Here is an 11,139-nt window from a genome sequence, read left to right as displayed (position 1 = left end):
CATGAGCCAGGCTCAGATTCTGTTGTTGTTGTTTTTGCACTCAGCTAGTGAATTTTCCATTCTCATTCTCTGCTCTGCTGCTTCATCCCGCTGGGATTTCAGCTTTGACTTATACCTGGAAGTAGCCACAGATTTAGAAGCAAAAATCAATCCATTTGGTCTTACCATACTTTTGCCAAACATCCAGTGTCCAGTCAGGTGTTCCAACTACAGTGAGCCCTAGCTTTCCAGGACAACTCAGGACTTTGCCTGAACAACACTCATAAACTCTCAGGCAGACTGAGGTTGGATAATGACCTCAGACTTTGTGCAGCTGAGTTTCTTCTGAGATCCTTCATGTGACAGTGACAATGTCCACCCTCTTTATATAGGAAGAATGGTGCTACTTAACTTTTAAAAATTATTTTTGAATTAAAATATACTTAGAAATGTCTATGTAAATGATACATCTATGAATTCCAGCAAGACACTGATAATCAAAAAAGCCACAGTAATGTCTAATGGTGGGGAGAGGATGGATGTAAATGAAGATGTACCCAAGAGGTTCAATTGTTTGGATTAATAAACTGAATAACAGATACACGGCATATAAATAATTATAAAATTATTCACATAAATACTATGTAATATGGTTTCCAGTAGACATAATATATACTTTTATTTTTTAAAGAAAATAAACTATTAACAAAAGTAATGGTCATTATATTTGCTGGTTCCAGAGCTTGAATTCATGGCCTTGTGCTTACATTGTCTTTTTATTACTCACAGCTGGTGCTCTACCACCTGAATCATGCCTCTAGTCTGGCATATTTTACTAGTTAATCAGAGAGGGGCTCTTGTAGACTTTTCTGACTAGGCTAGCAGTGATCTTTTGATCTCTTGAATAGCTAGGATTAAAAAGTGAACCACAGGTATACAGCTTACTGATATCTCAATTTAAATATTGCATATTAACTATTAAATCATTGATGTTTGTTATGATTTGAATAGTCTCTACAAGATGAAAGTGGCTGGAATAGATTTACAATGTGATAAGAAGGAGCTAATAGGGAAAAAGAGGTTGAAAAGTTGGGTAGACAGAGGTTAAAATTTCCTGGGATCTAGCAGAATGAGATCATTGGATAGAACAAACTTCAGAACTGGTAAATAAGATTCATGTGAAGTACAAGCTAGCATTGGGGGAAAAGAGAAAAGCACAAGCTAAGAGAGCTATTAGATCCTTTAATAATAGAGTTAGAATTCTGGATTCATGTTTCCTTAAACTGTGAATTATTTAAATCCATCTTGAGCCAATTTCTGAAATGGGATGCCTCTTATGCTGTCTCAAGTAGCCCTATGACCTATGGTGTTAAATAAACATACCTAAGGTGACCTGCCATCCTCTCCTACCTCTCCTACCTCTCCACCTTGAACACATCCAGAGACCTCTTAATTTTAACATTGCCATTTTAAGTAGAAAGGATATAAGCAAATACTGACCAACAATATTGATAGTATAATTAAATTCAGAGATCACTAAACATGTTACGGTAATGTTTTTCTTTATTCACATCTCTTTCTGGAAATTAGAGTCCAACAGGTCTATTAATTGAATCTAACATGTCACAAGAATACTATTTAATAACATTCTCTAGTGAGATCATTAGCAATTTAATGGTTATAATTTATGAGGGAAGTGTTGGTTCTGCCTACTAAAGATAAAAATGTGTTGTTTTATATTGCACCTTGATTATAACAGACCTTGGTGTGATTTATTGGTATGTTTGAATGTGTCTGTCCTGGCTGAGTTTCACTGAATTTCTTGGACCTGTGAGCTTGTAAAAGCATGGCTCTTTTCTAATCTCTACTGAATATTCATTATATTCTACAATGTTTCTCTCCTCTGGTTGGTGGGATTCAAGTTTTCTACTCTTCACAACAAACTTGGTGACGAAGTACAGAATAGAGATACCCAATATCCACCCTACCTTTTTAAACTCTATGATTTTATTGCACATGAAAGAGTCCTTAGCCATGCTACCCAATGTCTGACTTATACGTTAAAATATTTGGTGCTGAGGCAGAAATTTTCTTAATAGAGACCCAGAAACACAACAAAGAAAGGTTAGACAAATGGGATTGCATGAAGTTGCAGAGCTTCTGCATGGCAAAGGACATAGCTAGTAAATAGAAAGTCCATGGATTGGTAGAAGATCTTCACTAGCCATACAAAGGACAAGGGTCTCATATCTAAAATATACCTGGAACTCAAAAAATTAAATCCCCCAACAACAAATCCTTAAAGAAACAACTGCCCAATAAAAAAGTGGGCTAAAGACTTAAACTTCTCTGAAGAGGAAGTAAGAATGGCCAATAGACACATGAAGACATGCTCAACCTTTCTAGCCATAAAAGAAATGCAAATCAAAACAACATTGAGATACCACCTCACCCCAGTTAGAATGGCGATAATCAAGAACTCTAATAACAACAGATGCTGTAGGGGATGTGGACAGAAGGAAACCTTACTGCATTGTTGGTGTAAACTTGTTCAACCACTTTGGAAAGTAGTATGGAGGTTCCTCAAAAGACTCCACATAGAGTTCCCCTATGACCCAGCAATCCCACTTTTGGGCATTTACCCAAGTGATCACAAACAAGACCATATTAAAGCTACCAGCACGACTATGTTTATTGTAGCATTATTTACCATAGAGAAGATATGGAACCAACCCAGATGCCCCTCAGTAGATGAATGGATCAAGAAAATGTGGTATACACATATATATATTATATATATATATATATATATCACACATATACACACACACACACACACACTCACACGCAATGGAATTCTATTCCTCCATCATAATGACATTGCCCCATTTGTTAGGAAATAGAAAGACTTGGAAAAAATTATACTAAGTGAAGCAAGCCAGGCCCAAAGAAACATAGGTCCCATGGTTTCCCTTATTTGCAATAACTAGTATATATCTTAGACAAGCAGAAAAGGTCAGATAAGATCATGTTAAGTGAAATGAACCCCAAGATAAGGACACAAGTGGGTTTTTCTTTCTTGCTATTGTTTCTAATGTATTTATAAGGTAGCGCGATTTTTTTTTGTTGTTGCTTTGTACGTCCCTCCCCCATGGTCTAACTCCTGTTTTCAATGTATTTGATGTTGGTATAATTTGGGGAGTGGAAGGGAAAAAACAAATTGTTTAAATAGGGATACAGGTTAACCCATTGCAACAATGAGATGTACAAGACGCCATGTTGAAAAACCAACTTTACAATTTAGGCAAGTGAGGAATGTAGTTCTAGAGATGGGAAGGAAGGGATGGTAGGGGGAAAACAAAGGAGTAGGCAACAATGCTTGATAAGAAATGTACTCATTACCTTGCTCATGTGATTGGAACCCCTCTGTACAGTAGTTTCACAATAAAAACATTAAAAAAATATTTGGTGCTAGATGACATTCAGGGCCTCTCACCTAATGCTGGGTGTTCCATCACTCAGCTATAAACCCAGCCCTCTGATGTAATGATTCTATTAATATCTGTGGGGTTTTGTTATTATTGTATTTTTGTTGGTGGTTGTGGTAGAGTCCATGTTGGCTATGAACTTGTTAGCCATAGGCTCCCAAGTGGTGAGGATTACATGCATGTACTACCAGCCTTGTCTAGATATTTCAAATGTCTAGGTTATTATTCAGAAACATCAGTGTGTGTGTGCGCTGGTGCTGCAGCTTAAGATTACAGTTCTGCTGGAGAGGCTTGTGCTCTTGCTTAGCTTTCTTCACTCATGGCTTGTCCTCTATCATTTGAGGCACATCTCTACTCTTCACTTTTTTTTTGGTTGACTGTAGATAAATCCCAGATTATCTGCCCCAGATGGCTTTGATCCTCAGATCTCAGGCTCCTGAGTAGCTAGAATTATAGACGTGAGCCACAGGCACCTTGCCTTTTCATTTACTTTTGAAGCCTCTCATGTTATGCAAAACATATTAAATATATTTGCTTGCATTTTTTCAATAATCTGCCTTTAGCAATAGAGGCCAGGGGGTAGAAAAAAGATACTTTGCTCTCCTGCAGATTAGAGAATAAAATCCACGTGTTGTGAACCTGACAATCATGTATATCCATCTACCTTTTCAATCCTTGAATGCTGATTCTTAAGAAATAAAAACTCACCTTCTCAATTTGAGAGGTGAGAAAACTAAAAAGTTAAAAGTTGATTGCCCAAAGTCACAGAGTGAGGAATTAGCAGAGTTGAGATTTAGAAGTGGATAGTTAAGATTTGATGACAGTTTTTTTTTTTGTTTTACTTTTTGTTGGTCGTGGGGCTTGAACTCTGGGCCTGAGCGCTGTCCCTCAGCTCTTCAGCTCAAAGCGAGCACTCTACCACTTGAGCTACAGGGACACTTCCAAGAAGCGATAGTTAAGATTTGAAACTGGACAGTCTAATTTTGGAATTCATATTCTTACCCACCATGATATTTTGTTCCTTTTATTAGATAAAGAGGAAAAGTGAGCAGGCTCAATAGATGTCCCTTGTACAGGCCACTAGTGAACTGACTACCTCCAATTGTGTATACTATTCCAATACAATCCATTTTATAGTTACAAACATATTCTTTTGTTTCTGTTTCTCTAGAGAATTCTAGCTAATTTGCCTAGTGACACTGGATAACTGCAATAGATGTTGCTACATTGTGATAAACGAATCTGGCTTGCAAAATCATGAATTTGAAATACATTGTCCAAAAGGAAATGTATTCTTTGACTGACTTATGTAACTGTAACCTTTCTGTTTAACCAAGATTTTTTTAAATTAAAATGAGTATCATTGATGTCCTTTAATTTAGAAGTTTTTTAGAAACTTTTTCACTTTAACTTATTATTCAGAATAAGAATCTGTATATATATATATATATTTTTTTGGTCCGGTTTTGGGGCCTGAACTCTGGACCTGAGCACTGTCCCTCAGCTCTTCAGCTCAAAGCTAATGCCCTACCACTTGAGCCACAGCACCACTTCCGGCTTTTTTCTTTTTGCTTATGTGGTGCTGAGGAATTGAACCCAGGGCCTCATGCATGCAAGGCAAGCGCTCTACCACTGAGCCACCTTCCCAGCCCCAAGAATCTGTGTATTTCTAAATCATGTAGGACATGATTATAATTATATATGTCCATATATGATATATATACAGGATACCATGAGAGCCCAATTCAAGTTCATAATCTTAAGTAACAACCTAGAAAGTAGAAAAAAAAAGGACATGCTGAAATAGTAATATAAAATACTATGACATATTTCCTAGTAGATCTTGCCCAATCCCAGAAAGAAAAATAATGTTAATTTAAATCCACTTTTTATTCTTTCATTGATTTTAATAATTATATGCAACATTTAACATAAAGAGAGTGAAATTTCAAGAATAAGACTCAATATATATATATATATATACACATATATATGTATATATGTATATGACCTCTTCTAGTTTGTTCAGGATAGAAGGAAATTTCCAAAGGGTACAATGTATAAGATTTAACACTGGAAAAATACATACGAAACTTATTTAACTGGCTGCACTTAGGACCAGGCACAGCACAATCATACACTTTTTTAACTGCATAATCTTTTTAAAAGATTGCTATAATTTTAACACATTCTTATTAAAGAAATACTATCAGTGAACAATCTGAAATTCTATAACATATAGGTGAAGGAAAACTTAACAGTGAATATCTGAGCATCTTTTCTCTAGCATCTTCACACTCATACATCAACATTCTTCAAAGGAGTAAGAATTCACATCTCAAAATTAAGACAACAAAAAACAAAAACTTGGTCAACTAGTTTCTTCGGATCATTCATTATGATCAAACTCCCAGTTTGCTGGTAGGTTAACGCAATAATAGAAAGTTTTGGAACCTTTCTGATTTCTACTAGTCTTAGGGCATCTGAGTTGGAAGCAAACTGCTATGGCAGCACCATTAAGTCCAAATCTCAAGTCATTGCATAATCCTTATCGGTCAACATTGTTGAAAGATAAAAAAAAAGTTATATGGCAGAATATCTCCTGAATAGTAGACCACTGAGTGTAAAAACATGGATACTGCAAGCATTTACATAAAACTCCATCTGATTTGTACACTGACTTTATCTACCCTTAACAGACCAAAAGAAATGCATTATCTGAAAACTTAAATAACAAACTGAGGCATGAAATAAATAGTTTATTTATGCTATTACATATGCATATTGGAGATTGGTAGACACATTCATCCCTTCCTCTCCCTTAAAAGAAAGCAATGGTGCTAACACTATTGTTCAGGAAGAGTTCATGAGAAAGAGTTGTTCTCAGGGCTGTTCTGCAATGTGCCTTACTATGCAAATGCAGAAATTGCTTTTAAAACATATTCTTAAAAGACAGGATGAAATTCATCCTTTTGTTTTCAAATGACCTGGTTTCTATTATCAGTAGATGTTAAGAATTAATTCATCCCTATTACACAGAATGGAAACTATTATGCTGTTATGGCCATAGATATTTTGAGAAACCTGAGCTAGTGAATAAAAACCACATCAAAGTGATATTTTCTCCATTAGGTAAATTGATTGTTCAAAAATTCAGCAAGCCAAAAAACATGCAAACAAATGACTCAAGTCATTACTTAACAAAAACACAATACCACTCAGGCCCCAAGAATCACTTAGAGCCTAGCTGTTTTTTAAAAGATAACCAGCCATGGCTGGGTGCTGGCGGCTTAAAACTGTGAGCCAGGAAGCTGAGATCTGATGATCATGGTTTGAAGCCATCCCAGGCAGGAAAGTCTGTGACTCTTATCTCCATTTAGCTATACAAAAGGCAGACATAAAGGTGTTGCTCAAGTGGTAGATCATAAGCCCTAAAGACAAAAGCTCAAGGACAGCACCTAGGCCCTGCATTCAATCCCAGGACTTGTACTCAAAAAGAAAAAAGGCAATCAGCTTTTACTCACTACTACTGTGTTCCCTATGACATTTTCCTGCTCACCACACTGGAATATAACCTGATAGACTCCGGCTTCTAAGATGTTTGAGGAAAAGAATGAGGATATGATGTGCATTAAATAAATTGTTTGTTTGTTTGTTTTTTTGGGTCCGGTCATGGGGCTTGAACTCTGGGCCTGGGCGCTGTCCCTCAGCTCTTCAGCTCAAGGCTAGTGCTCTACCACTTGAGCCATAGTGCCACTTCTGGCTTTTTTCTTTTTTCTTATGTGGTGCTGAGGAATCAAACCCAGGGCTCTGGCATGCAAGGCATGTGGCTCTACCACTGAGCCACCTTCCCAGCCCCATGATGTGCATTAAATTTTTGATGATGGTTTCAAATGTAATATAAAAAAAAAAACTTCCTAGCAATGCAGTATTTAATAGTCTTTGACACAGAGTTATTTCTAATGAAATGAAATATACTTTCATAGTTCCCAACAGTTCCCCATAAATATTCCTGATTTATACTGAGGAAGTAATGCATAACTGGAACATTAATCATACATGTTTTTAAAAGTAAATATTTCCTGCAAGTCAGTGACTGAGCAAAGCTGCACATGCATAGAAACTGAGTCATTTCCCAATGTTCCTTTCAAAGGGCCTTCTATTCCAAATCCATTTCAAAGACACACATGCAGTAGGTTCTGTTTATAATTTAATGGAGATGAAGAAAAGGGCACATCTAGGAGAAGGAAGGTTGTCACTATACAAACAAGTTTACAGTATGTAGCTATTGTACGTCATATTTACTACGTTCACCACTTCAGATAAGGGATCAGGGAGCCCCTCAAACATTGGAACAAAGGAATGTTTGTTTTATATCAGACTTGCCAAATAAACAGCAAAACAACTTGTAACATACACAGGCACTAATCTCAAAGCTGCACAAAAAAGAAGCCAAGGGCTTGAGCTGAGGAATTTAGGAAAATATACACGTATGAACTTGCTGAGGAAGAAGAGGAAAGAAATCATCACAGTTCTAATCTTCCAGGCTACGGAATGCATTCTGCATGTCTTCAAGAAGTTGTGAATAGTCACTCTTGATCTTCATCTCTCCATCTTTCACTGGATCCTGAAAAAAAGACATTAGAAATTCAATTTGCCTTTGGAAAATCATTTCAGGGCATATCAACTTATTTATATCTAATATAAAATGAGATACACAGGCAGGAGTCAAAAGTACCTCCATTCTCCTTCACAGGTAGGAATGTATAAATGGAGTTAAGACCCAACTGTACAGAAAAGAAATTCCATTTTTATATTTTGCCTGCTAGCTATGTTCAATGACTAAGCCTCAATAACATGCAGGCAGCAGGTAAGTATGACTAACTGTATGGTCACTGAGAATTCACTTAGTCACAGCACAATTCAGTCAGTATTACTACATTCAGATGGAGAAGGAAAATCTGGAAAATAAAGCACCATACTTAAAATCCTTATGGAGGGCTGGGAATGTGGCTTAGTGGTGGAGTGCTTGCCTAGCATGTATGAAGCCCTGGGTTTGATTCCTCAGTACCACATAAACAGAAAAGGCCAGAATGGTATTGTGGCTCAAGTGGTACAGAGCTAGCCTTGAGCAAAAGAAGCTCAGGGATAGTGCACAGACCCTGAGTTCAAGCCCTACGACTAGCAAAAAAAAAAAAAAAAAAAATCCTTATGGAAAGCAACTTGAAAAATATGTATAAAAGAGACTGTAAAATGTTTAAGCTCTCTATGAAAATGCTGAAAATCAACTACAGAATTACAGAATCATGCACATCAATAATTGGAAAGGTAACTATCTAAGGATGAAAATGATTGCTTTCTAAAAAAAAAAAAAAAAAAGAAAATGATTGCTTTCTAGCCCAAGACAATGCTATAGAATATCGAATGACATTAAAAAATTTTTAGGATGTTAATTTGATACAAAAACCTCAATAGGAAAAAAAGATTTCAACTTAAAAATACACTACCAGGTATATTTCTTAATTTTTTTCCCTATGACTATGTAATTTTAAAGATAAAATTTAGGTCAAATTACACCTGATTTTTTTCACTCTCTATCACAAGCATTTCTTCATATCCTTGGATATTGTTTTTAAAACAGACATCAATACTTTCATATATTTTATCTTATAAATAATAAAAAATAACATAATAAACCACTATCTCTGTTTATATTTTAAATGACATTTTGAACTTCAAGAAATAACCTTTTACACATATACACATTAAAAAATATGTATTTATCTTGGGCTGGGAAGGTGGCTCAGTGGTAGAGTGCTTGCCTTGCACTCATGAGGCCATGGGTTCAATTCCTTAGCACCACAAAAATAAAAAAAAAAGCCAGAAGTGGTGCTGTGGCTCAAGTGGAAGAGCACTAGTCTTGAGCTGAAGAGCTGTGGGACAGTGCCCATGCCCAGAGTTCAAGCCCCACAACCAATGCCCCTCCCTCCCCCAAATATATATATAGGTAGGTAGGTAGATAGATATCTAGATAGATAGGTTGGAGTGTTCAGTTGAGTAGTAGAATACTTGCCTAGTATGCACAGGCAATTCCCACAACCATTAAAAAAAATCTGCTCATACATCTCACGGTGAAATGACAAGACTCAAAGGTTAGGAATACTTAAAAATTTTTGAAACTATTTGAACAGATTTGTATTTTCAATCTAAAGAGTGAGTAAGCACACATACTATCCATATAAATTATTTTTAAAAATTTACACTTTACACTATATAATACACATTCAGAGAATCACTTTTCAATAGGTGACTAATAAATATACCTGATGTCATAAACTGTAAACAATGAAATCAACCCAACTGATTAAATATCTTAAAAATATGTGTGTGTGTGTGTGTGTGTGTGCGCGCGCGTGCGTGTGTGCGTGTATATTGGGGTGAACTCTGGGACTCAAGTTTGTAAACCATGCTTCCAGTCCAGCATTTTGCAGGTTAACTGGAAATACGTCTTTTAGACTCTTCTGTCTGGCCTGGCTTCAAACCCCCATCTTGTAATCTAAGCTTCCTGAGCAACTAGAATCAGGCTTGAGCCACCAATGCCCAACAGCCAATTTTTCAGCAGTCTCATATATGTAATTTCACTTTATTTACTTTTCTTGGATATTTACAAGATAGTGAAAGATCATAAAAATGTTAAAAATAATGTACATCAGGTGGTTGTTTAAAAGAAGTAAACAGAACAGACATCATTACAGAAGAATGCGGGCGCTATCATATTAGCATGTGAAGTAATTACTGTTCAGCAATGAACTTAGCTCTAAATTGCCTATGCTAGCACAAAAGAAAAAAATCATCAGCACTTATTTCAGACATGACATACTACAATTTTTATCATTGGAATTGTTTTTTTCCATTTTTAAAAATTAATTTTTAGCTGGGAAGGTAGCTCAGTGGTAGAGTGCTTGCCTTGCGTGCATAAGGCCCTGGGCTTGATTCCTCAGCACCACATAAGCAGAAAAAGTCAGAAGTGGCACTGTGGCTCAAGTGGTAGAGCACTCGCCTTGAATTGAAGAGCTGAAGGACAGTGCGTAGGCCTAGAGTTCAAGCCCCACAACCGACAAAATAAATAAATAAATATCGATCAATAAGTACATAATTAGTTTTTATTAACTTTAAATAGCTACAGCAAGAGGTTTCTCAACTTAATGTCAATTTTTGTGTATAATGACATCACTTCCAGAATTCTTTGCCTTCATCTAACTTTACCCATTGCCTCAAATTTCCAAGTTCCATTTTCACATATGTACATTGAGTACTATGACTGCATTTGTCTACCACTCCTCTCCCCATTCATCTGCCTTTTACCTCTTAATCCCCAGCTGTCTCAGCTTCATTTTGTTACTGTTAATTTTTCAAAGGAGTTATACATGGAAATCCACCCCCACATATACTATACTGAAACTAACTTTGAGGCCTATTCTGGGTTCATACAACTTGAGCACATGTGAAAATAAACAAATTTTATACCCCAGGTTTGGGATGAAAGAAAAGGAAAGAAGGGGAAGTAAGATGAGAAGAAGAGAAGAGAGGAGAGAAGAGGAGAGGAGAGAAGAAAAAGAGGAGAGGAGAAGACAGAAGAGGAGAGAAGAAGAGAGAAGAGGAGAGGAGAGGA

The 11,139-nt window shown here is 36.4% G+C and overlaps 1 protein-coding gene across 3 annotated transcripts in view; it reads right to left on the bottom strand.

Moving 5' to 3' along the window:
- Window positions 1-7,659: 7,659 nt before the first annotated feature.
- Atp6v1a (ATPase, H+ transporting, lysosomal 70kDa, V1 subunit A) overlaps window positions 7,660-11,139 on the bottom strand; it is a 49,985-nt gene continuing 46,505 nt past the window's right edge. For all 3 annotated transcript variants that reach the window (XM_013028560.1, XM_013028561.1, XM_013028563.1), the window contains exon 15: window positions 7,660-8,094. In XM_013028560.1, the coding sequence (XP_012884014.1) occupies window positions 8,002-8,094 (93 nt within the window). In that variant the 3' untranslated portion in view covers window positions 7,660-8,001. The remainder of the gene's footprint in view (window positions 8,095-11,139) is intronic.

This window comes from Dipodomys ordii, unplaced genomic scaffold (genome assembly GCF_000151885.1).
Source record: "Dipodomys ordii isolate 6190 unplaced genomic scaffold, Dord_2.0 Scaffold111, whole genome shotgun sequence".
NCBI lineage: Eukaryota > Metazoa > Chordata > Mammalia > Rodentia > Heteromyidae > Dipodomys > Dipodomys ordii.
The sequence above is the reverse complement of the archived record's forward strand: the minus strand, read 5'-3'. Positions and strand labels throughout refer to the sequence as shown.